The sequence below is a fragment of the Phyllobates terribilis genome, unplaced genomic scaffold (assembly GCF_046119375.1).
Source record: "Phyllobates terribilis strain yellow unplaced genomic scaffold, ASM4611937v1 Scaffold_2__4_contigs__length_985480577, whole genome shotgun sequence".
NCBI classification, from domain to species: Eukaryota; Metazoa; Chordata; class Amphibia; order Anura; family Dendrobatidae; genus Phyllobates; species Phyllobates terribilis.
Genome location: NW_027362762.1, coordinates 50,432,127 through 50,459,910, shown reverse-complemented (window position 1 = coordinate 50,459,910; position 27,784 = coordinate 50,432,127). Strand labels below are relative to the sequence as shown.

The following is a 27,784-nucleotide window of genomic DNA, read 5'->3' as shown; positions in this document are numbered from 1 at the left end:
AGCTCTGGAGTATAATACAGGATGTAACTCAGGATCAGTAATGTAATATATGTACACAGTGACTGCACCAGCAGAATAGTGAGTGCAGCTCTGGAGTATAATACAGGATGTAACTCAGGATCAGTAATGTATGTACACAGTGACTGCACCAGCAGAATAGTGAGTGCAGCTCTGGAGTATAATACAGGATGTAACTCAGGATCAGTAATGTATGTACACAGTGACTGCACCAGCAGAATAGTGAGTGCAGCTCTGGAGTATAATACATTATGTAATTCAGGATCAGTAATGTAATGTATGTACACAGTGACTGCACCAGCAGAATAGTGAGTGCAGCTCTGGAGTATAATACAGGATGTAACTCAGGATCAGTAATGTAATGTATGTACACAGTGACTGCACCAGCAGAATAGTGAGTGCAGCTCTGGAGTATAATACAGGATGTAACTCAGGATCAGTACAGGGTCAGTAATGTAATGTATGTACACAGTGACTGCACCAGCAGAATAGTGAGTGCAGCTCTGGAGTATAATACAGGATGTAACTCAGGATCAGTAATGTAATATATGTACACAGTGACTGCACCAGCAGAATAGTGAGTGCAGCTCTGGAGTATAATACAGGATGTAACTCAGGATCAGTAATGTAATGTATGTACACAGTGACTGCACCAGCAGAATAGTGAGTTCAGCTCTGGAGTATAATACAGGATGTAACTCAGGATCAGTAATGTAATGTATGTACACAGTGACTGCACCAGCAGAATAGTGAGTGCAGCTCTGGAGTATAATACAGGATGTAACTCAGGATCAGTACAGGGTCAGTAATGTAATGTATGTACACAGTGACTGCACCAGCAGAATAGTGAGTGCAGCTCTGGAGTATAATACAGGATGTAACTCAGGATCAGTAATGTAATGTATGTACACAGTGACTGCACCAGCAGAATAGTGAGTGCAGCTCTGGAGTATAATACATTATGTAATTCAGGATCAGTAATGTAATGTATGTACACAGTGACTGCACCAGCAGAATAGTGAGTGCAGCTCTGGGGTATAATACAGGATGTAACTCCGGATCAGTAATGTAATGTATGTACACCGTGACTCCACCAGCATAATAGTGAGTGCAGCTCTGGAGTATAATACAGGATGTAACTCCGGATCAGTACAGGATCAGTAATGTAATGTATGTACACAGTGACTCCACCAGCAGAATAGTGAGTGCAGCTCTGGAGTATAATACAGGATGCAACTCCGGATCAGTACAGGATCAGTAATGTAATGTATGTACACAGCGACTCCACCAGCAGAATAGTGAGTGCAGCTCTGGAGTATAATACAGGATGTAACTCAGGATCAGTAATGTAATGTACGTACACTGACTGCACCAGCAGAATAGTGAGTGCAGCTCTGGAGTATAATACAGGAGGTAACTCAGGATCAGTACAGGATCAGTAATGTAATGTATGTACACAGCGACTCCACCAGCAGAATAGTGAGTGCAGCTCTGGAGTATAATACAGGATGTAACTCAGGATCAGTAATGTAATGTATGTACACAGTGACTGCACCAGCAGAATAGTGAGTGCAGCGATGGAGTATAATACAGGATGTAACTTAGGATCAGTAATGTAATGTATGTACACAGTGACTGCACCAGCAGAATAGTGAGTTCAGCTCTGGAGTATAATACAGGATGTAACTCAGGATCAGTAATGTAATGTATGTACACAGTGACTGCACCAGCAGAATAGTGAGTGCAGCTCTGGAGTATAATACAGGATGTAACTCAGGATCAGTACAGGGTCAGTAATGTAATGTATGTACACAGTGACTGCACCAGCAGAATAGTGAGTGCAGCTCTGGAGTATAATACAGGATGTAACTCAGGATCAGTAATGTAATATATGTACACAGTGACTGCACCAGCAGAATAGTGAGTGCAGCTCTGGAGTATAATACAGGATGTAACTCAGGATCAGTAATGTATGTACACAGTGACTGCACCAGCAGAATAGTGAGTGCAGCTCTGGAGTATAATACAGGATGTAACTCAGGATCAGTAATGTAATGTATGTACACAGTGACTGCACCAGCAGAATAGTGAGTGCAGCTCTGGAGTATAATACATTATGTAATTCAGGATCAGTAATGTAATGTATGTACACAGTGACTGCACCAGCAGAATAGTGAGTGCAGCTCTGGGGTATAATACAGGATGTAACTCCGGATCAGTAATGTAATGTATGTACACCGTGACTCCACCAGCATAATAGTGAGTGCAGCTCTGGAGTATAATACAGGATGTAACTCAGGATCAGTAATGTAATGTATGTACACAGTGACTGCACCAGCAGAATAGTGAGTGCAGCTCTGGAGTATAATACAGGATGCAACTCCGGATCAGTACAGGATCAGTAATGTAATGTATGTACACAGTGACTCCACCAGCAGAATAGTGAGTGCAGCTCTGGAGTATAATACAGGATGCAACTCCGGATCAGTACAGGATCAGTAATGTAATGTATGTACACAGCGACTCCACCAGCAGAATAGTGAGTGCAGCTCTGGAGTATAATACAGGATGTAACTCAGGATCAGTAATGTAATGTACGTACACTGACTGCACCAGCAGAATAGTGAGTGCAGCTCTGGAGTATAATACAGGAGGTAACTCAGGATCAGTACAGGATCAGTAATGTAATGTATGTACACAGCGACTCCACCAGCAGAATAGTGAGTGCAGCTCTGGAGTATAATACAGGATGTAACTCAGGATCAGTAATGTAATGTATGTACACAGTGACTGCACCAGCAGAATAGTGAGTGCAGCTCTGGAGTATAATACAGGATGTAACTCAGGATCAGTAATGTAATGTATGTACACAGTGACTGCACCAGCAGAATAGTGAGTGCAGCTCTGGAGTATAATACAGGATGTAACTCAGGATCAGTACAGGATCAGTAATGTAATGTATGTACACAGTGACTGCACCAGCAGAATAGTGAGTGCAGCTCTGGAGTATAATACAGGATGTAACTCAGGATCAGTACAGGATCAGTAATGTATGCACACAGTGACTGCACTAGCAGAATAGTGAGTGCAGCTCTGGAGTATACTACAGGATGTAACTCAGGATCAGTAATGTATGTACACAGTGACTGCACCAGCAGAATAGTGAGTTCAGCTCTGGAGTATAATACAGGATGTAACTCAGGATCAGTAATGTAATGTATGTACACAGTGACTGCACCAGCAGAATAGTGAGTGCAGCTCTGGAGTATAATACAGGATGTAACTCAGGATCAGTACAGGGTCAGTAATGTAATGTATGTACACAGTGACTGCACCAGCAGAATAGTGAGTGCAGCTCTGGAGTATAATACAGGATGCAACTCAGGATCAGTAATGTAATGTATGTACACAGTGACTGCACCAGCAGAATAGTGAGTGCAGCTCTGGAGTATAATACAGGATGTAACTCAGGATCAGTAATGTAATATATGTACACAGTGACTGCACCAGCCGAATAGTGAGTGCAGCTCTGGAGTATAATACAGGATGTAACTCAGGATCAGTACAGGATCAGTAATGTAATGTATGTACACAGTGACTCCACCAGCAGAATAGTGAGTGCAGCTCTGGAGTATAATACAGGAGGTAACTCAGGATCAGTACAGGATCAGTAATGTAATGTATGTACACAGCGACTCCACCAGCAGAATAGTGAGTGCAGCTCTGGAGTATAATACAGGATGTAACTTAGGATCAGTAATGTAATGTATGTACACAGTGACTGCACCAGCAGAATAGTGAGTTCAGCTCTGGAGTATAATACAGGATGTAACTCAGGATCAGTAATGTAATGTATGTACACAGTGACTGCACCAGCAGAATAGTGAGTGCAGCTCTGGAGTATAATACAGGATGTAACTCAGGATCAGTACAGGGTCAGTAATGTAATGTATGTACACAGTGACTGCACCAGCAGAATAGTGAGTGCAGCTCTGGAGTATAATACAGGATGTAACTCAGGATCAGTAATGTAATATATGTACACAGTGACTGCACCAGCAGAATAGTGAGTGCAGCTCTGGAGTATAATACAGGATGTAACTCAGGATCAGTAATGTATGTACACAGTGACTGCACCAGCAGAATAGTGAGTGCAGCTCTGGAGTATAATACAGGATGTAACTCAGGATCAGTAATGTAATGTATGTACACAGTGACTGCACCAGCAGAATAGTGAGTGCAGCTCTGGAGTATAATACATTATGTAATTCAGGATCAGTAATGTAATGTATGTACACAGTGACTGCACCAGCAGAATAGTGAGTGCAGCTCTGGGGTATAATACAGGATGTAACTCCGGATCAGTAATGTAATGTATGTACACCGTGACTCCACCAGCATAATAGTGAGTGCAGCTCTGGAGTATAATACAGGATGTAACTCCGGATCAGTACAGGATCAGTAATGTAATGTATGTACACAGCGACTCCACCAGCAGAATAGTGAGTGCAGCTCTGGAGTATAATACAGGATGTAACTCAGGATCAGTAATGTAATGTACGTACACTGACTGCACCAGCAGAATAGTGAGTGCAGCTCTGGAGTATAATACAGGAGGTAACTCAGGATCAGTACAGGATCAGTAATGTAATGTATGTACACAGCGACTCCACCAGCAGAATAGTGAGTGCAGCTCTGGAGTATAATACAGGATGTAACTCAGGATCAGTAATGTAATGTATGTACACAGTGACTGCACCAGCAGAATAGTGAGTGCAGCTCTGGAGTATAATACAGGATGTAACTCAGGATCAGTACAGGATCAGTAATGTAATGTATGTACACAGTGACTGCACCAGCAGAATAGTGAGTGCAGCTCTGGAGTATAATACAGGATGTAACTCAGGATCAGTACACGATCAGTAATGTATGCACACAGTGACTGCACTAGCAGAATAGTGAGTGCAGCTCTGGAGTATACTACAGGATGTAACTCAGGATCAGTAATGTATGTACACAGTGACCGCACCAGCAGAATAGTGAGTGCAGCTCTGAAGTATAATACAAGATGTAACTCGGGATCAGTAATGTAATGTATGTACACAGTGACTGCACCAGCAGAATAGTGAGTTCAGCTCTGGAGTATAATACAGGATGTAACTCAGGATCAGTAATGTAATGTATGTACACAGTGAGTGCACCAGCAGAATAGTGAGTGCAGCTCTGGAGTATAATACAGGATGTAACTCAGGATCAGTACAGGGTCAGTAATGTAATGTATGTACACAGTGACTGCACCAGCAGAATAGTGAGTGCAGCTCTGGAGTATAATACAGGATGTAACTCAGGATCAGTAATGTATGTACACAGTGACTGCACCAGCAGAATAGTGAGTGCAGCTCTGGAGTATAATACATTATGTAATTCAGGATCAGTAATGTTATGTATGTACACAGTGACTCCACCAGCAGAATAGTGAGTGCAGCTCTGGAGTATAATACAAGATGTAACTCAGGATCAGTAATGTAATGTATGTACACAGTGACTGCACCAGCAGAATAGTGAGTGCAGCTCTGGAGTATAATACAGGAGGTAACTCAGGATCAGTAATGTAATGTACAGTCATGGCCAAAAGTTTTGAGAATGACATCAAAATGATATTTTCACATGATCTGCTGGCCTCTGTTTTTTTTAGTGTTTATATCACATACAGAAATATAATTGCAATCATATTATGAGTACCAATAGGTTATATTGACAGTTAGGCTGAGTTCACACGATGCGTTTTTCATGCGTTTCCGCGGCGTTTTTGCAGTTGCGTAAACGCCGCGGAAACGCATGAAAAACGCATGGTAGAAGGGCAGCAATGTTCCCCAATGGAAATCCGCATGAGCTGTGCCCATGATGCGGATTTTTCCGCAGCGTAAACGCTACGGTCAAAAATCCGCAGCATGTCAATTAATTTTGCGGAAACGCTGCTCTTTTGCCGCCATTGTCTTGCATTAGACCGCATGGAATCCGCATCACTGTATATGTTGATGCGCTTTTCATGCGGTCTAATGTGCGGATGGTACCCGGGTGTGGATGAGAGGACTCTCATCCAGACCCAGGTACCATTAAAAAAAAAAGAATAAAATAAAAAATATATATATTCTCACCTTCTGCGGCCCGCGCTGCGTCCTGCCGGCTTCCCGCGCACTTCGCGGTTGAATGAAGGACCTTCGCTGACGTCAGTCATGTGACGGGTCACGTGACGCTGACGTCGGAAGGTCCTAAAGTCTTCACTGCCGGCAGCCGGGACCGAGCGAAGCCGGACACCGGGGGCCATCAGAGGGTAAAGTATAGATTTATTTTTTATTTTTTGACATTCACACACTATATAAATCCATGCCGGTTGCATGGATTTATATAGTGTGAAGTTGACAAGCACTTTCCAAGTGATGCTAAAATCGCTTGGGAAGCGCTTGTCAACCCGCATGCGGAAATGAAAGTGAAGACCGCTTCATTTCCGCATGTCCCTGGCAGGAAACCGCATGTACAATCCGCATGCGTTTTTTCCTGCCAGAGAGATGCAGAAACGCTCAGGAAAAAATCCTGAGCATTTCTGCATCGTGTGCACATACCCTTAGAATGAGTTAATGCAGCAAGTCAATATTTGCAGTGTTGCCCCTTCTTCTTCAAGACCTCTGTAATTCTCCCTGGCATGCTCTCAATCAACTTTTGGACCAAATCCTGACTGATAGCAGTCCATTCTTGCATAATCAATGCTTGCATTTTGCCAGAATTTGTTGGTTTTTGTTTGTCCACCCGTCTCTTGATGATTGACCACAAGTTCTCAATGGGATTAAGATCTGGGGAGTTTCCAGGCCATGGACCCAAAATCTCTATGTTTTGTTCCATGAGCCATTTAGTCATCACCTTTGCTTTATGGCAAGGTGCTCCATCATGCTGGAAAAGGCATTGTTGGGCGCCAAACTGCTCTTGGACGGTTGGGAGAAGTTGCTCTTGGAGGACATTCTGGTACCATTCTTTATTCATGGCTGTGTTTTTAGGTAAGACTGTGAGTGAGCCGATTCCCTTGGCTGAGAAGCAACCCCACACATGAATGGTTTCAGGATGCTTTACAGTTGGCATGAGACAAGACTGGTGGTAGCGCTCACCTCTTCTTCTCCGAATAAGCTGTTTTCCAGATGTCCCAAACAATCGAAAAGGGGATTCATCAGAGAAAATGACTTTGCCCCAGTCCTCAGCAGTCCACTCCCTGTACCTTTTGCAGAATATCAGTCGGTCCCTGATGTTATTTCTGGAGAGAAGTGGCTTCTTTGCTGCCCTCCTTGAAACCAGCCCTTGCTCAAAGAGTCTCCGCCTCACAGTGCGTGCAGAAGCACTCACACCTGCCTGCTGCCATTCCTGAGCAAGCTCGGCACTGCTGGTAGTCCGATCCCGCAGCTGAAACAGTTTTAAGATACGGTCCTGGCGCTTGCTGGTTTTTCTTGGGCACCCTCGGCCTTTTTGACAACAATGGAAGCTCTCTCCTTGAAGTTCTTGATGATGCGATAAATTGTTGACTGAGGTGCAATGTTTGTAGCTGCGATACTCTTCCCTGTTAGGCCATTTTTGTGCAGTGCAATGATGGCTGCACGTGTTTCTTTAGAGATAACCATGGTTAACTGAAGAGAAACAATGATACCAAGAACCAGCCTCCTTTTAAAGTGTCCAGTGATGTCATTCTTACTTAATCATGACTGATTGATCGCCAGCCCTGTCCTCATCAACACCCACACCTGTGTTAATGGATCAATCACTAAAACGATGTTAGCTGCTCCTTTTAAGGCAGGACTGCAATGATGTTGAAATGTGTTTTGGGGGTTAAAGTTCATTTTCTGGGCAAATATTGACTTTGCAAGTACAGTAATTGCTGTTAAGCTGATCACTCTTTGACATTCAAGGTATATGCAAATTGCCATTACAAAAAATGAAGCAGTAAACTTTGGAAAAATTACTATTTGTCTCATTCTCAATACTTTTGGCCATGACTGTACACAGTGACTGCACCAGCAGAATAGTGAGTGCAGCTCTGGAGTATAATACAGGATGTAACTCAGGATCAGTAATGTAATGTATGTACACAGTGACTGCACCAGCAGAATAGTGAGTGCAGCTCTGGAGTATAATACAGGATATAACTCAGGATCAGTAATGTAATGTATGTACACAGTGACTGCACCAGCAGAATAGTGAGTGCAGCTATGGCGTATAATACAGGATGTAACTCAGGATCAGTAATGTAATGTATGTACACAGTGACTGCACCAGCAGAATAGTGAGTGCAGCTCTGGAGTATAATACAGGATGTAACTCGGGATCAGTAATGTAATGTATGTACACAGTGATTGCACCAGCAGAATAGTGAGTGCAGCTCTGGAGTATAATACAGGAGGTAACTCAGGATCAGTACAGGATCAGTAATGTAATGTATGTACACAGTGACTGCACCAGCAGAATAGTGAGTGCAGCTCTGGAGTATAATACAGGATGTAACTCAGGATCAGTAATGTAATGTATGTACACAGTGACTGCACCAGCAGAAGAGTGAGTGCAGCTCTGGAGTATAATACAGGATGTAACTCCGGATCAGTAATGTAATGTATGTACATAGTGACTGCACCAGCAGAATAGTGAGTGCAGCTCTGGCGTATAATACAGGAGGTAACTCAGGATCAGTACAGGATCAGTAATGTAATGTATGTACACAGTGACTGCACCAGCAGAATAGTGAGTGCAGCTCTGGCGTATAATACAGGAGGTAACTCAGGATCAGTACAGGATCAGTAATGTAATGTATGTACACAGTGACTGCACCAGCAGAATAGTGAGTGCAGCTCTGGAGTATAATACAAGATGTAACTCAGGATCAGTAATGTAATGTATGTACACAGTGACTGCACCAGCAGAATAGTGAGTACAGCTCTGGAGTATAATACAGGATGTAACTCAGGATCAGTACAGGGTCAGTAATGTAATGTATGTACACAGTGACTGCACCAGCAGAATAGTGAGTGCAGCTCTGGAGTATAATACAGGATGTAACTCAGGACCAGTACAGGATCAGTAATGTAATGTATGTACACAGTGACTGCACCAGCAGAATAGTGAGTGCAGCTCTGGAGTATAATACAGGATGTAACTCAGGATCAGTAATGTATGTACACAGTGACTGCACCAGCAGAATAGTGAGTGCAGCTCTGGAGTATAATACAAGATGTAACTCAGGATCAGTAATGTAATGTATGTACACAGTGACTGCACCAGCAGAATAGTGAGTGCAGCTCTGGAGTATAATACAGGATGTAACTCAGGATCAGTAGAGGATCAGTAATGTAATGTATGTACACAGTGACTGCACCAGCAGAATAGTGAGTGCAGCTCTGGAGTATAATACAGGATGTAACTCAGGACCAGTACAGGATCAGTAATGTAATGTATGTACACAGTGACTGCACCAGCAGAATAGTGAGTGCAGCTCTGGAGTATAATACAAGATGTAACTCAGGATCAGTAATGTAATGTATGTACACAGTGACTGCACCAGCAGAATAGTGAGTGCAGCTCTGGAGTATTATACAGGATGTAACTCAGGATCAGTAATGTAATGTATGTACATAGTGACTGCACCAGCAGAATAGTGAGTGCAGCTCTGGAGTATAATACAGGATGTAACTCAGGATCAGTAATGTAATGTATGTACACAGTGACTGCACCAGCAGAATAGTGAGTGCAGCTCTGGAGTATAATACAGGATGTAACTCAGGACCAGTACAGGATCAGTAATGTAATGTATGTACACAGTGACTGCACCAGCAGAATAGTGAGTGCAGCTCTGGAGTATAATACAAGATGTAACTCAGGATCAGTAATGTAATGTATGTACACAGTGACTGCACCAGCAGAATAGTGAGTGCAGCTCTGGAGTATTATACAGGATGTAACTCAGGATCAGTAATGTAATGTATGTACATAGTGACTGCACCAGCAGAATAGTGAGTGCAGCTCTGGAGTATAATACAGGATGTAACTCAGGATCAGTAATGTAATGTATGTACACAGTGACTGCACCAGCAGAATAGTGAGTGCAGCTCTGGAGTATAATACAGGATGTAACTCAGGATCAGTAATGTAATGTATGTACACAGTGACTGCACCAGCAGAATAGTGAGTGCAGCTCCTCCTGCTTTTCTCTTGTGTGTGGAGATCTTACCTTACACTTTATAACATGAACCCCTAACATCCAGACTCTTAATGTGCTTTCATCTTTTCTGTCTCTTCTGCAGGTCCAGGAATGAGTTAGCAGAGGTCCTGGAACTTCTGAAAGCACAAATAGACCCCGCGTTACTGAAGAAACCTGAACCAGAAGAAAATTCATCTCAAAATCCTAATCCAGATGAAGATGTTAAGAAAGACGAGGATGAGGGTACTTAGTATTATTACTCGCGGCTCTGTAATAATTACCCCAGATATTCGGGAGAAATGTTCAGTAGCGAGATCATTAATAGCGCTCTTATCTAGCTGAAGTTTATTCGCTTTCTGTCAAAGATTTGCTACAGGTGATCTATGGCAGCCTGCAACCATGAGCTGATCAGAGGTCCTGCTGCTGGGATCTAGGGAAACCCAGCACCCGGGTGCAGCACTCCTATAGTGCCTCTACAGGTGGAATGAAGCATTACATTGTTCCTATTGAAATTAATGCTGAAGGCCCCATAACTGCCATCTTTGTTTTCCTCCGCCATATGCTGATCTTAATAAAAGAACCATGATTTTGCTATATACTGCAATGCAGTATATAATATAAGGGATGTGATGATCACATGGTAAAGTTCCGTGATGGAGCTGAAAAAAAATAATAAAATAAAGTTTTAAAAAGTATAAAAATTCAAATCCCCCCCAAATAAAGAAATAAACACATTTAGTATTCCTGTGTCTGAAAGTACGTATATTTATTATTGGAACTGTATATTAAATGCCAAAAAGAAAAAAATCACATTTGACAGTCACTGAAAAGAATATGGTTATGGATGTTTTTTTTTTTTTTTATCACTAAAAGAAAAAAAAAAAAAAATACCTGTTTGGTTTCCTCATAATCACACTGACCTAGAGGATCTTGATACCAGGTCATTTTTACTGCAAAAAGAAACCTCAAAATAGCTGAATTTCACTGCACTTGTTGTTGTTTTTTTTTCTTCCCATTTTTATTTATTTTTTTCTGCATAATGATAATGTGGTAAGATGAAAGGTATCGTTCAATATCTGCAAAAACACAAGTCCTCTTAACCCCTTCCCACTATGACTAATTTCCTTTTTTTTTCCTCCTTTTTTTCCAAGAGTTATGAACTTTTTTTTATTTTTCACATAGTCTAGTGCAGCAAAATTGCGAAAAAATGCAATTCCAATTTTGTTTTATTGATCATGTTTACTATATGGTAACGCTGACCTGTCAATATGATTCCCCCGGTCTGTACAATTACACAGATACCAAACATGTATAGTGGTTTTTTTCTTAAGTGGTGAAAAAAAATTCAGGATTTTTTTTTTTTTTTTTTTTGTGAGACCTGTAACGAGCTTATTATTTTGCCCCCTGAGCTGACATTTTTTTATTGATACCATCTTGGAATTGTTGTGATGTTTTAATCGCCTCTTGTTGCATTTTATTGCAATCCTGTGGCAGGCAAAAAAAACACCCCGTAATTCTGGTGTTTTCGACGACTTTTCTCATTACGTCGTTTACCAATCAGGCTAATTAATTTTATATTTTGATAGATAGCGCTTTTACGGCCATGGCAATTCTAAATATGTGTATTTTTTAATGGGTGGGGGATGGTGGTGATTTGAACATTTTTCTTTTTTTTTTCTCATATTTTTAAAAACATTTTTCTTACCTTTCTTTATTGTATATGTTGTTCCCGTTGGGAGACTTGAGCCTGTGATCATCCGATTGCTTGTGCTATATACTCCAGTGCCACAGCATTGCTGTATATAACAGAAATCGTGGTCTCATATAAACTCCCACTACAGGCTGGCTTTCACAGGAGTACTGTCATGACAGGGATGGGGGGTCTTCACAGACTACCGGCAGTCATGGCAGGCCATAGAATCAGTCGCATAAAATAACGCCCCCCCCCCCCCCTGCCCGCACGCTGTAAATGGTGTTTGAGATTGACAGTGGCATTTAACAGGTTAACAGCCGCAAACATCTGCTCCATCCATGGCAGATGATGGCTGAATAACAGCCATCATCTGCCGGGAAAGACGCCGGCAGTGCACACCATCAAAGTGCCAGCAAATAACTGTTATGACTCTTGGAACAAGGGAAGGAAAAAATACAAAGGCAAAAAAAAAAATAAAAAAAATTCCCAGATCGTTAAGCTGTTAAAGCCGGGGTTTAGATGGAAGACCCCCCCTACGTTATCTAGTAGAGTGTATGAAAATGCACCGACCATCTACAGCCAACACACAAACTATTCAATTCCCAATGGTTTTCTTTTTCTTCCGCTTTTAGAGAAAACTGCGGAGGATGCTGAAATGAAAGAGGAGAAGGCGGACGCGGTAAATAAGAAAACGAGTGAGTCTCCGACTGAAAACGGCAGCAGCTGCAAAACCACCGGCGAAACGCCTCTGAAGACCAGCAGCGAAATAAAGACCGAACCGTCCTCAGACGCCGAGGAAGGGAAACCAACCGCCAAAGAGAGCGACTCCTTCAAGGAGAACATAAAACCCGTAAAAGCCGAGAGTAAGCCGGAAAAAACTGAGCCGAAAGACTTAAAGGAATCCAAAGGGAGCTCCGAAAAGACCCCTTCGCCCCAAGACCCGGAGCGTGCAGAAGTTTCTGTCATCGTCAAGCGTGCGGAGGAACACGTGGAAAAACCTGTGGAGGATACGGAGAAAATAAAGAACGATCAGCAGGCTAAGATACCGTTGAAGAAACGGGAACTGAAACTTACCGATGATTTCGACAGCCCGGTTAAAGCGGCGATCTGCAAGTCAAAAACCCCCACAAAAGAGCTGCTTCAGAAAGAGGAGGGGAAGCCGGAAGACGACGGTACGAAAGCTGCTACTGATGGGAAGCAACTGGTCAACGGAGAGGTGAATAGTGATAAAGCGCACAAAGCGAAGGGCGACCAAGCGGAGGACGGCGCCGCTGCTCCGAGAGAGTCCGTTATCGAGTGCACCAAGGACGAAAACGGTATTGCCAACGAGAAGCGGAATTCAAGCGTCATTAAAAGTTTACAAGAACTTAAGGAGAACGGCAAAACTAAAATGGTAGATGGACTGGAGAAAGGTGTGACGGACCTCAGCAATGACCGGAGTTCGCCCACCGTGCAAGAATTCTCTTCGACAGCGACCTCAGTGTTAGAAACAACTGAAGCGGACTCGAGCAAATGTACCGCGGTATCGAGAGTCGATGATAAGAAAGTGGAAGCTGAGAAAGAAAAGATGCCCCCAAAGGAGGAAGAGCCTAGAAAGGATGCAGAGACCATCAAAGAGTCTGATGAGCCAGCCAAAGAAGTCCCACCATGTGAGGAAGGGTCACAGACGGCAGAGAAAAGTGTCACGGATAAAAAGGGTGAAGACCTCAAGGATGACGGCATCATAGAGTCTGAATTGAAGGTGAAAGCTGGAAAAAGTAAAGCCACCAAGGTAAAATTGTCAGTAGCCAAAAAATTTTCCACCAGGAATGCTGCAGCTAAGAAGAAGCCCAGCGAAGATCCAGAGAAACCAGACAACGATGTTAAGGAGAAGCCGGCATCTTCTGAGAAAGCAGAGACTGTGGAGAAGGAGCCGGTAAAAGAGAAGAAAACATTCACTTTAAGGAGCAAGAGTAGGACGATCGAGAGAAAGGCTCCACAGTCCAAAGATGCACAAGATGAGGAGGCTGCGGATCAGGAGAAAATTCCAGAGAAGCCGTCGCTGACTTCCAGAAGTAAAAATAAGCTAAAGGCGGCTGCTGAAGAGGAGAACAGCGGCTCAGAGGGTAAGGAGATGACGTCGGAGAGGCAGAAGGATGGTTTGAAACTGACCATCCGCATCTCCAACAAAAAAAGGAGGCCAGAGCTGCCTGTGGAAGAAGCGGAGGATGTCGAAGCAGAGGAGAACATTGGACGGAGGCTAAGGCGGTCTCCTCGGATCTCCCGACCGTCTCCGAAGATCTCGGAAGTTAAACCTCGCAAACCTGAGAAGAAACAGAGCGATGATGAAGAATCGCCTGCTCCTGCGAAAGCCGAAGGGGAGGAAGAGAAAAAATCTGAGAAAGATTCAAGCCAGAAAACAAAGAGGGTAAGTTACCCTGGGGGAAATACTGCGGGAATATTATTATTTATTTTTATAGCGCCATTTATTCCATGGCGCTTTACATGTGAAAAAGAGGGTATACCTAGCATAAACAATTACAATGATCTTGTCCAATACAAGTCAGCGACTGGTACAGGAGGAGCGAGGACCCTGCCTGCGAGGGCTCACAATCTACAAGGGATGGGTGAGGATACAGAAGGTGAGGGTAGAGCTGGTCGTGGATCGGTATGGTGGAGCGGTGGTTACTGCAGGTTGTAGACTTGTCGGAAGAGGTGGGTCTTCAGGTTCCTTTTGAAGGTTTCCACGGTCGGCGAGAGTCTGATGTGTTGGGGTAGAGAGTTCCAGAGTAGGGGGGATGCATGGGAGAAATCTTGTATGCGATTGTGGGAAGAGGGGAGTAGAGAAGGAGATCTTGTGAGGATCGGAGGTTGCATGCGGGTATGTAGCGGGAGACTAGGTCACAGATGTATGGAGGAGACAGGTTGTGAATGGCTTTGTATGCCATGGTCAGGGTTTTGAACTGGAGTCTCTGGGCAATGGGGAGCCAGTGAAGAGATTGACAGAGAGGAGGGGACCAGGTGGATTAGTCGGGCAGCAGAGTTTAGGATAGATTGGAGGGGTGCGAGTCTGTTAGAAGGGACGACACAGAGCAGGAGGTTGCAGTAGTCAAAGCGGGAGATGATGAGGGCGTGCACTAGTGATTTTGCGGATTCATGGTTGAGGAATGTGCGGATCCGGGAGATATTTTTGAGTTGGAGTGGTCGGGAAGTGGAAAGGGCTTGGATATGTGGTTTGAAGGGGAGTTCAGAATCCAGGGTTACCCCATGGCAGCGAGCTTGTGGGACTGGGGAGAGTGAACAGCCATTAACGTTGATAGATAGGTCAGATGGGGGGTTGAGTGAGACGGTGGAAAGATGATGAATTCTGTTGTGTCCATGTTAAGTTTTAGAAATCTAGCAGAGAAGAAGGATGAGATAGCGGACAGACATTGTGGGATTCTGGTTAGTAAGGAGGAGATATCGGGTCCAGAGAGGTAGATCTGTGTGTCATCAGCATAGAGGTGATAATGAAAGCCATGAGACTCTATGAGCTGTCCCAGGCCTAAGGTGTAGATGGAGAAGAGCAGCGGTCCTAGAACTGAACCTTGGGGGACACCGACAGATAGGGGGTGAGATGAGGAGGTGGTGTGTTAGTGGGAGACTCTGAATGTCCGGTCTGTTAGGTATGAGGAGATCTAGGATAGGGCCAAGTCTGTGATGCCGAGAGATGAGAGAGTCTGTAGTAAGAGGGAATGGTCGACTGTGTCAAAGGCAGATGACAGGTCCAGGAGCAGGAGGACAGAGTAGTGTCGCATGGAGTGAATATATTCACTTTTGCAACTTTTTTCAATCCAAAGTAAAAATAACTTTATTTCAAAGAAAAATGGTAAATCCTATATGTTTGTTTATACAGCTCCTATGCAAGAAATGGCCCAATACTGTGGGATCAGACTACACTGGGTACGCTTGTAGTCTGTTACCATGGAAATGCAAGTCTGTATAGGAGCTTGTACACAATCTTATTCGATTTCAATCGAGAGTTTACCAAAGTTGCTTCAAAATTGATTCTCGGAAGCAATAAAAAAAAGTTTGCAAAAGAAGAAATGACAGGCCTAAAGCTACTAGGTGCACGTCCCCATGACAACTCTGCCGGTCCGAAGGTGACTGTAGGAGTGAGGTCCACATTAACATTTACACCGAAGCTTGCTCAGCTAGTTCTGTTAATATTAGTGTGGATGCTGTGTTTGCAGAACCTATGACAAAGTTGAGGGGTCAGAATGCAGGACAGGTACGGTTGTCATAAGGATCTAGACTAAAACTGAAAATATCTATTAAAACGTTGGCCATATGTGACTTTCTGCACTTGTGGTTATGGGCGTGTCATGTCGAGGCTATCGAAGATTTAGACCCTGCGTTCTCCTACAATTATACCTATTACTTCACAGAAATCCAGACTAGGGCGCAGGACACGCTGGACCGTCTCCCGATCCCGGCGCAAGCGTAAATCCTCCACCGAGGAGGAAACTGAGGAGTCTGATAGCGAGGAGGATTCGGAGGAGGGATCAGAGGACGAGAAGGAGAACGGCGCTCCAGGGGAGGACGATGAACCGTGTAAGAAATGTGGCCTTCCCAACCACCCCGAGCTGGTAAGTGTCGATCCTTCCACATGTCACCAACTCTGTCACATGATGATGATGATGGTGGTAGTGGGGTTTAGGTTTAGTTCAGATTTTCAGCCATTTTTGGACCGTGTGGCATCAGTTTTTCCTTTTATGCAAGAAAAAAATTCTAGGGTCACACAGACACTATGGTATTTGGGGGTCTCCTGGAATTTTGGACACCTTACATTGATGATGTGTTTCTAGTCTGGAATGGTGGTCGGCAGGACTTTAGTAAGTTCATCTCTGCTCTCAGTGAGAATGATAGAGGAATGTTCTTTATCTCTGTACTAGAGACATCGGAATTACCTTTTCTGGATCTGCTGATTACCAAAAACAATGTAGGTGAATTATCCACATGTACTCACAGAAAACCGACAGCGACAAACTCCCTTTTACAGTGGGACAGTAGTCACCCCAAACATTTAAAAATGGGTATACCCAAAGGGCAGGGTATACCCAAAGGGCAGTACCTGAGACTGAGGAGAAATTGCACTGACACCACTACTTTTGAACTTGAAGCCAGGGATCTGAGAGAGAGGTTCAAGGCCAGGGGTTATCCTAACTATCTTGAGGAAAAGCCGATCATCATGCTAGAGGTCAGACTCGATCGAGCCTGCTTGTACCCCCGAGGAGTTCTACCACCACTGAATCTTTCTGGTTCATTACCACCTTTGATAATGGAGCCCAACAAGTCAGGGAAATTTTTAACAAACATTGGGCCATTCTAAAAATGGACCCTGATATTGGGACTTTACTGACGGACAATCCCTTAATAACATACAGAAAGGGAAGATCCCTCAGTGACCGACTTGTCCAAAGTCATTTTCAAATTTCTAGAAGGGGTGTTACATATGCCGCGGTTGTGTGTCCTGCCGATTTGTCCGGACAGGCTCAAGCTTTGTGGGCAATGTCACCAAGAAAAATTATGATATAAGATCCTTTATTAATTGTCAATCCCAGGGTGTGATCTATAAAGCGACATGCATCTGTGGCCTTGAATACGTGGGTAAGACCATCCGGGAGTTTAGACGCCGTATAGGTGAACATGTTGGTGATGTTGAACATCAAAGAGACCCTCCACTTGCTAGACACATGAACCTGTACCATAACGGAAATATGAAATAGATTAAATTCATGGGGATTGATCATATTCCTAAACCCCAGAGAGGCGGAAATTGGGATAGATTGATATTGCAGGCTGAGACTAGGTGGATTTTCTATCTTAATACAGTGTCACCATTAGGATTCAATGAGCAATGTACCTATAATTGCTTTATCTAAAGATCTATATCCTTCTGGTTGCCTTTCACTTTGTGATCTTACTCCTTTAGTTCTTTAGCTTGATCAGTTTAATAGTGGCTGACGTCGCACAATTATGTCTGTCTTTGGCTCTGTACTTATATGACTCCTAGTACCAAAGTTCAATTTATTATTTTTTATATATATACATTGTCAATATAGTGTTAATCCCTAATCATTTTGGCGTGGACACTATAACAATACACTATATCATGTGGCCCCCCTCCCCTGTATATACAGGAGGCAATAACTTGCTTACAATGCTATCCATTTCATAAACGAGCCATGTTCTGGATACATGTGCGGTTTCTGCCCCCTCCATGCATTCTTATTGGGGTAAGTTATGGATTTGCATGTTATGTGACGCCGGTGTGAATTGGGACAGTGTGTGTCTGGTCCCGCGCCTGTGTCTGGTCCCAGCCCTGAGTGACGCTGCTTTTTGAGCTCCTCTGGCTATGATGCTGTAACTGGTGCTGTGATTGCTTGACCAGCGATGAGGCCGCTCAGGGTAACGCCCCCGGAAATATCGTCACCGGAAGTGACGTCCAGTGCGTTCCACCGGATATGACCTCACCGGAAGTGGCCTGCGTTCCACTAGGTGAGCGTGCTTTCCACACACTGTCGCATGCCACTGTCCGGAGTGTTTTTTACTCCTATACATTAAACTGATGGGTTTGACATTATTGGCAATGAGAAGTGGACTCGTATCCACCTGATCATTTGAATCTTAGCTTCATGTATAACCTCCTCCTCTGGGCTATAGCACTGCTTCACCTGAGATCAGTGAAGACAGCTATGCTTTATCATGTTGAGACAGCTTAGCCTTTATGGTGCTACACAATAGGGTTCCCTGATGACTCCGAAAGGAAGAGACGCGTCGAAACTATAGGGCTACTAGAGCAGTCTGTGGACTGTCCTTGTTAGGGCCGGAGTAAAGGGGCACAGGGATAGTGCAGTCCATGTAGGGTAATAATAGGGGCGGAAAAATCCGCCTCCCCTGGACTATTGCCTGTCTACTGGTTTCCCCTTCGGGAAATATCTCGTCCTTATTTCCCGACTGTGACGTGCACTACTCCACATATTGGGTTGAGGACGTTCTATTACTTTTATTCAATTTTCTAAATGTTATTCTATATGGTTGATAAACGTTTTCTATTGATGTCATTGACATATTTCTCCATTATCTATTCTTGAACGCATATGAGAAACGTTTTTTCAATCATTCTAAGGCGTTTTTCTTGTGATGAGTAGGATCATCACTCTGATACTATGTGAGAGACGTCTTTGTCCACTTACTTGTTGGACGTTGCACAGAGACCCTGTGTCATTTAGGTAATAATAAATGATCCTTTCTGATCAGGGTCTGGTTCGCCACCCTGGTGACGTGCTTTACTCTCTTACTTAGTTGTTACTCCGACCTGGGGAGTATTTGTACATTGTCTCCATTATAATTGTCTTACAAAAAATATTTGAAATTTATCTATTTAAAAGTTATTTTGCTGTAATTTCTTGATGACTGGGTGTGAGATATATATTTGAAAACAAATCTTAATATTGCTACTTACACAAGAAAAAAATTCTAAATATTCTCTCTGGCTTTTCAAGAAAACCTAGTTTATAAAGCCATCTGGGGACCATGTGTCTGTGCTGACTAGTCCAGTCAGGCTTCTCCCCTCCCCGATCTCTTTGACTGACAGCTCTCTCCCTATGTACACACATCTAGCGACCTACCATTCAACTGCAGTCGGGGGGCAAGAAGATGCTCCAATTAAAAAGTAATCGGTTCAGAATCCTGTTTCCCGATTTTACAGTAGTAGCAGATCCTACAGAAATTCATGGAGGGGTGGCCACACTTCTCCACTACTGTGCAACCCCTTCTGAATCATGTTCATTAGTGGACAATCCCTTTTTAAGGTCTATAGGAGTTACAGAAAGATGAGAGCAGTGAGCAATGGTGCAAAAAATCCAGAAAATGGCCGGGACTGCACAGGTCGCCAAAACTGGGTAGCTGAAAAGTAGAAAAAGTTTAAAGAAATTTTCCATCACTTATAATATTGATTTTCTTCTTCGGATGGGTCATCAATAAAGGATCAGTGGGGGTCTGACATCAAGCACAACAATCGGTCCAGCCACAGCTCCTACGGTGGGCAAGAAGTACTGTCCAGAATGGAGACCCCACTGCGGCTGCTCTCAGATTATTCACCTCTATCTGAGCTGCTGGTGTAGAGTTGTCTCGGCTCCGTACTCTCTACATGTGGGAGTGATAGCGATGCAGCCCCCTATATTTCTGCTGCACCATTTCTTCTACCTGCTGGAGTCAGGACGGTTTCCTCGGCGTACGTTGGGGGGGGGGGGTCTATCCTAGCGTTTTACACCTAATGTATCTTCCTGTTCTCCAGATCCTGCTGTGTGACTCCTGTGACAGCGGATACCATACAGCCTGTCTGCGGCCGCCATTGATGATCATCCCTGACGGAGAATGGTTTTGCCCACCGTGCCAACATGTATGTAGTAGTCATTGCTGATCATATCTGCATGGATACAGATGACCTATTACTGCCATCTAACAGAACATGCGGAGATTTGCCATAAGCGGCAGACTTGAAGCTCATCTCTGACCCCTATAGATGGGAGGCTTCACCCTAAAATCAGACTAACCCTGTCCTGGGTGTCTCCTCCACCTGCTCTATAGGGGAGTGACTCCCCGCGGTGCGCATTAATCTGTCAATGTCATCTCTTTTTGAAACAGAAATTACTTTGTGAGAAACTCGAGGAGCAATTACTGAACCTAGACGTTGTCCTCAAGAAGAAGGAGCGAGCAGAGAGAAGGTAGCGGCTCCCATCCATTACTAATGGGGCCGGGGTGCTTAGTGTTTGTTACATTTTAATACAGGGCATCTCCAGTAATAAAAGAATGTACACTGTGACTGCACCAGCAGAATAGTGAGTGCAGCTCTGGAGTATAATACAGGATGTAACTCAGGATCAGTAATGTAATGTAATGTATGTACACAGTGACTGCACCAGCAGAATAGTGAGTGCAGCACTGGAGTATAATACAGGAGGTAACTCAGGATCAGTAATGTATGTACACTGTGACTGCACCAGCAGAATAGCGAGTGCAGCTCTGGAGTATAATACAGGATGTAACTCAGGATCAGTACAGGATCAGTAATGTATGTACACAGTTACTGCACCAGCAGAATAGTGAGTGCAGCTCTGGAGTATAATACAGGATGTAACTCAGGATTAGTAATGTAATGTATGTACACAGTGACTGCACTAGCAGAATAGTGAGTGCAGCTCTGGAGTATAATACAGACTGTAACTCAGGATCAGTAATGTAATGTACGGTGCCTACAAGTAGTATTCAACCCCCTGCAGATTTAGCTGGTTTGATAAGATGCAAATAAGTTAGAGCCTTCAAACTGCAAACGAGAGTAGGTTTTATGAACAGAAGCATAAATCTTACAAACCAAAAAGTTATGTTGCTCAGTTGAATTTTATTAAATTTTAAACATAAAAGTGTGGGTCAATTATTATTCAACCCCTATGTTTAATATTTTGTGGAATAACCCTTGTTTGCAATTACAGCTAATAATCGTCTTTTATAAGACCTGATCAGGCCGGCACAGGTCTGTGGAGTTATCTTGGCCCACTCCTCCATGCAGATCTTCTCCAAGTTATCTAGGTTCTTTGGGTGTCTCATGTGGACTTTATTCTTGAGCTCCTTCCACAAGTTTTCAATTGGGTTAAGGTCAGGAGACTGACTAGGCCACTCCAACACCTTGACTTTTTCCCTCTTGAACCAGGCCTTGGTTTTCTTGGCTGTGTGCTTTGGGTCGTTGTCTTGTTGGAAGATGAAATTACGACCCATCTTAAGATCCTTGATGGAGGAGCGGAGGTTCTTGGCTAAGATCTCCAGGTAGGCCGTGCTATCCATCTTCCCATGGATGCGGACCAGATGGCCAGGCCCCTTGGCAGAGAAACAGCCCCACAGCATGATGCTGCCACCACCATGCTTGACTGTAGGGATGGTATTCTTGGGGTCGTATGCAGTGCCATCCAGTCTCCAAACGTTACATGTGTGGTTGGCACCAAAGATCTCGATCTTGGTCTCATCAGAACATAGAACCTTGAACCAGTCTGTCTCGGAGTCCTCCAAGTGATCATGAGCAAACTGTAGACGAGCCTTGACATGACGCTTTGAAAGTAAAGGTACCTTACGGGCTCGTCTGGAACGGAGACCATTGCGGTGGAGTACGTTACTTATGGTATTGACTGAAACCAATGTCCCCACTGCCATGAGATCTTCCCGGAGCTCCTTCCTTGTTGTCCTTGGGTTAGCCTTGACTCTTCGGACAAGCCTGGCCTCGGCACGGGAGGACACTTTCAAAGGCTGTCCAGGCCGTGGAAGGCTAACAGTAGTTCCATAAGCCTTCCACTTACGGATGATGCTCCCAACAGTGGAGACAGGTAGGCCCAACTCCTTGGAAAGGGTTTTGTACCCCTTGCCAGCCTTGTGACCCTCCACGATCTTGTCTCTGATGGCCTTGGAATGCTCCTTTGTCTTTCCCATGTTGACTATGTCTGAGTGCTGTTCACAAGTTTGGGGAGGGTCTTAAATAGTCAGAAAAGGCTGGCAAAAGATCTTTAATCCACACATGTGAAGCTCATTATTCTTGGTGCCTGAACTACTTCTTAATACTTTAGGGGGACCAAACAGAATTCTTGTGGTTTGAGGGGTTGAATAATAAATGACACTGAATTAACTTTTAACGTTTTAAAAAACAAAACAAAAAAAAAACAAAAACAAAAGTTGCTGCAGTGCATTTCCCACTTCCAGGCTGATCTACAGTCCAAATGTCACAATGCCAAGTTAATTCCGCATGTGTCAACCAGCTAAATCTGCAGGGGGTTGAATACTACTTGTAGGCACTGTATGTACACAGTGACTGCACCTGCAGAATAGTGAGTGCAGCTCTGGAGTATAATACAGGATGTAACTTAGGATCAGTAATGTAATGTATGTACACAGTGACTGCACCAGCAGAATAGTGAGTGCAGCTCTGGAGTATAATACAGGATGTAACTTAGGATCAGTAATGTAATGTATGTACACAGTGACTGCACCAGCAGAATAGTGAGTACAGCTCTGGGGTAAATCCTGTGAAAGTAAGATTTCCTTTATTTTGCTTTTCAGCTGAAAGTTGTTTTTCTTGTTTCTTAGGAAAGAGCGATTAGTTTACGTCGGAATCAGTATTGAGAACATTATTCCCACCCAAGTGAGTTTATTCACAGCGTCTTTGCAGCGTGTAGTTTTAGTTTTGGGCTAGGTGAGATGATCGCCTCTGTATTTCAGGAATCAGAGGAAGTGCCAGAAATACAGGAGAAGGAGGAAAAGAAGAAGAAAAAGTCTAAGCCGCTGGAGAGGAGGTCGACGAGGGCCAGGAAGTTCATTAGTTACAGGTGAGATGACGGATTTTGCTGTTCTATGTGATAGATATGATGATACGACTTTCACACTTCAGTTTTCCGGCATTGTTCTGACTACTGGGATCTTCATTCTGTCCTTTGCTAGGTTTGATGAATTTGATGAGGCGATAGATGAAGCGATAGAAGATGACATCCGGGATGCAGACGGAGGAGGCGGTAAGTCATTTTCAGCCGTCCTGATAGGATGACGACCCCTATGATGTCACATACAGTGACTCCATCTGTCTTGTCCTGGATCTCGCATTTCTTTCCTTTTTTTATGAAGGTGGTGGCAGAGGAAAGGACATGTCCAACATCACGGGCCACCGTGGCAAAGACATATCCACCATCTTGGAAGGAGAAAGGGAAGAAGGGAAACGTCCTCAAAGGGCTGTTACGCGACGCAAGAAACGGCGGCGACTGAACGACCTGGATAGTGACAGCAACATGGATGAGGAGGAGAGCGAGGACGAGTTCCGGATCAGTGAGGGGTGAGCCAGACTTTCGCTCGTGCTGCTCCATTGCTCGGGGGGAAGGAATATGAAGCTCTAATCCGCCTTTTAAACCCCACGTGGTGTTTTCAGCTCTCAGGATGAATTTGTCGTATCTGATGAGAACCTAGAAGAGAGCGATGAAGACCAGCAGTCCAATGACAGTGACTTTGGCGCTCGTCGACCGCGACGCCACTACAGCCGCCCGATGCGGCAAAGCAGGCGGATAAAGAGGCGAAGCGTGCGAAGGAGGTACTCGGATGATGACGAAGATGATGACGATGAATCCGGAGATGACAGCCAAGCATCTGGTAAATTATTTTTTTCTTTGCATTTTTTCCCATAACTATCAAAACTGATAGTCCCACTGATCTGATATTCATGGTCGATCATACAGGAGGTGGTTTGCAGGGTTCCCATCCAGTGGCTATGGACTAGACTGCAAATTAATTCACTTATCTATACAGATTTTATATGCGGCAGATATCTGGTCATGTATCAGTACTATACTCTAGAGCTGCAATCATAATTCAGCTAGTTAGCAATGGTCATCAAGCTTTTGCCAGACCTCCTCTTTCACTTGCTCCATCCCCTGTGACTTTTTTTTCCCCCTATATCTCTAGAATTTAGGTGGTCTCCCTGTGTAATGTGTGCGGGGGTCCATTCTGTTAGGTTTTACCTCCTCTGGCTTCTGTGTCACTACAGAGACTGATGACAGCAGCGATTACAGTGACGACTGCCTGGACACCCGGAGAAGGAGATCGCGGAGGAACCAGAAGAGACAGGTCAACTATAAGGAAGATTCAGAGAGCGACAATTCACAGAAACGAGCTCGGCACGGACGAGGGAAAGAAATGAGACGGGTCCTTAAGAGAAGATTCTCCAGCTCTGAAAGCAATGGTGGGTTTCTTAAAAGATGTATACCTTGTAGTATATAGGAGTACCAGTCTAGACTGGACAATTAACATGCTAGAGATCATTGTATACTAATGCTGAACAGCGGGGGGCATATTGCCTTTTATCAGATATGATTTTGCCACTTCTGTTTTACATTGATTTTCTGAAAAAGAAAGTTACAATGAAGTGTTACTATCTGTAAAGCCTCGTTCAGATGTCCTTTTAATTGTCCTGTTAAATACAGTAAAAAGTAAAAAAAAAAAAAAGTATGAAAAACAAAACACAAGTGCCACAATAAAACAAAAAATATTGGTATCACTGCGTTTGTAAAAGTCCGATCAAAATATAAAATAAAATCGGTAAATGGCGTAACGCGAAAAAAAAAAGACAAATGCTAGAATTACGCCTCTTTTTTTTTTTTTTTGCAACATAGCAATAAGAGGCGATCAAAACATCATATCTACCCCAAAATGGTATCCGTAAAAAAACGTCAGCTCAAGGCACAAAAAAATAAGCCTTCACTCAGCCCCAGATCCCGAAAAATGAAAATGGTTACAGGTTTCGGAAAATTGCGACAAAGCAAAAAAAAAAGTTTTCACCATTTAAATAAAGAAAAAACTATAAATGTTTGGTATCTGTGTAATCTAACTGTCCTGGACAATCAGACAATAAAAAACCCAAAAAACAATTGTGGAATTGCACTTCTATTTTTGCAATTTCAACGCACTTGGGAATTTTTTTTTCCCATTTTCCAGTAAGTTGTAGGGTAGAATGAATGGGGTCATTCAAAAGTACAACTCGTCCCATAGATAACAAGCCCTCATACGGCTTATATTGACTGAAAAATAGAAAAGTTATGGCTCTTGGAAGAAGGGGAGGAAAAAAATGGAAAATTGCCATGTCATGAAGGGGTTAAGAAACAAAAAATAGCCTCTACCTACGTACTGAACCTGTGATAGTCCGCCCCACTTATCGAAGCTCAGTACTGTAACCCACCAGTATCCTGCCATCAGTATCCTACAGAGGTCATCATGTGACCACTGCAGCCAATCAGCAGCCTTTACAGTTTGTTCAGACAGGAAGAGATGTTACTTTCTAGTTGGATGGAATGTGAAGGAATGCTGCAGACGATCAGTTGTTGCTGATTGCTTGCATCGGCCACATGACCTCCTACTCCAGCAGAGAAGCGGTGCCCGTCCAGTAGTAAAGTATAGCTTTCTTTTTTTATCTCCCTGGTTTAAGATTAGTGGACAAACCCTTTTAAATTTAAATGTCTTCCCACTCAGAATACGAAATGTGACTGCCGACTGGCCGATCGTGTCATGTGACGTACTATGCTGAATCTGATTGGACAGATTCCTCGCTGATATCTTTAGATTTGTTTTGGCACGGGCGAATTGCGTCAAAGTGATTGTTACTGCTGGCAGAAAGGGATAAAATGGGCTGAGATGGGACCGCCCGACCCCATACACTTCTATGCAGCTGTCATGCTCGAGTCTGGAGAGCCGCGGCCAGTCTGATTTATACGGCCGTCTGACTGAGCCCTAATGCTGAGTACATCCCAGTGTTAGTGAATCATCTAATTGTGCCGTTCTTTCCTACAGAGAGCGATTTTTCCGATGCCTCAGATAAGCCTCGAAACGTGCGGAAGAACCTGCTTAGGAAACGCATCAGAAGCTCGAACGATGAACTGTCAGATGAAGAGGAGAAGAAACCCGTGAGAAAGCGGCTAAACCGCATTGAGACGGATGATGAGGATGAAGAGGTAGGAGACTCCAAGGTCTGCAGCAGCGACAAGCCTCCAGCGGAGGACAAGCCTTCGGAGGTGGCGAACAAGCCTCCTGCGGTGGAGGACAAGCCTCCTGCGGCCACAGTCGTCCCGGAAGGCACGAAGAAGCCTAGTTACCGGATAGAGAGCGATGACGAAGATGACTTTGAGAACGTTACAAAAGATGGGAGCCCGTTGGACTACAGCTTGGTGGATTTACCTTCCGCTAATGGACAAAGCCCGGGAAAAACTATCGAGACTTTAATCGGGAAATCAAGCGAAAAAAGCGAAACCACCAAGGACACTTCAGCCCCCGTCAGCCAAGCTTCCAACGGGACGGGGGGCGGTCAGGAGGCTGCCGGAGCCGAGGAGGATGAGGACGAACTATTGAGAGTAACTGACCTTGTGGATTATGTCTGTAACAGTGAACAGTTATAAGATTTTCCACCTCTTCTTCTTCCATTTTTGTGCTAATTTATTCCACAGTAGCTCATACCACCCGGGCCAGTCATTAAAAAAACAAAATAATGCGGTTTTATTCCTCCTCCGCCCTCCCCCTTGTTCACTACAGATTTTACCCTTTTCTAGAAGCGAACACTTGACCAGTTCTGCAGTCTTTCTGTGAAGTGACCAGTTTATGAACTTTCAAAAAAAAAAGTTTCTGTACATTATTTTTTTCTTTCTTTTTTTTTTTTTTAAACCATTTTCTCTCATTGCATTCGTTGTGGTCATGGGTAATTTCACCGACTGATACCGACAGCGAGGGAGAGAGTGGGAAGAGAAAAAAAAGTGACGGCAACTTGTGGTACCTGGAGGGGGAATGATGCGAATCGGGGGAGGAGGGTAGGGCGATATGCATTCCAGAGGTCCCCAAAAATTATTTTTGTTTAGGGAGGAAAAAAAAAAAAAAGGGGTAACAGAAAAATGGGCGGAAGGGGAACAGGAAGAAGCACTCGATGCTTTTAGCTTTTTTCATATGAGATATATATTCTATTTAATTACTCAGTACTTAGGTTACGATACAGGCAGTTATAAATAAAAATTACCAACTACTTTACCATTGCTTTGTGAGTCTTAGATGCCCCTTTTTTTTTTTGTATACCTAGTCTAGATTCCACAGTGACCACAAGATGTATATTTAACCACTTCTGTGTCAGAAGGCCCTTATATAACGCATTATGTCGAAAAATTTGCTGCTGTCATTTCTAAAAATTGATCCACGAGAATGAATTTTTTTTTTTTTAAGACATAGAAAAGAGAAAAAATACGCTGGGTCCAGTCTCCTTCTTTTGT

At 43.7% G+C, this 27,784-nt stretch overlaps 1 protein-coding gene across 1 annotated transcript in view; it reads left to right on the top strand.

Moving 5' to 3' along the window:
* Positions 1 to 27,553, top strand: part of RSF1 (remodeling and spacing factor 1) — a 69,098-nt gene extending 41,545 nt beyond the window's left edge. The window contains exons 5-16 of the mRNA XM_073661679.1: positions 10,350 to 10,489; positions 12,572 to 14,346; positions 16,346 to 16,546; positions 20,260 to 20,364; positions 20,610 to 20,689; positions 23,091 to 23,145; positions 23,223 to 23,329; positions 23,442 to 23,512; positions 23,622 to 23,826; positions 23,920 to 24,137; positions 24,532 to 24,726; positions 26,328 to 27,553. Coding sequence (XP_073517780.1) covers positions 10,350 to 10,489; positions 12,572 to 14,346; positions 16,346 to 16,546; positions 20,260 to 20,364; positions 20,610 to 20,689; positions 23,091 to 23,145; positions 23,223 to 23,329; positions 23,442 to 23,512; positions 23,622 to 23,826; positions 23,920 to 24,137; positions 24,532 to 24,726; positions 26,328 to 26,929 — 3,754 coding nt within the window. The 3' untranslated portion in view covers positions 26,930 to 27,553. The remainder of the gene's footprint in view (positions 1 to 10,349; positions 10,490 to 12,571; positions 14,347 to 16,345; positions 16,547 to 20,259; positions 20,365 to 20,609; positions 20,690 to 23,090; positions 23,146 to 23,222; positions 23,330 to 23,441; positions 23,513 to 23,621; positions 23,827 to 23,919; positions 24,138 to 24,531; positions 24,727 to 26,327) is intronic.
* The last annotated feature ends 231 nt before the right edge of the window (positions 27,554 to 27,784 follow it).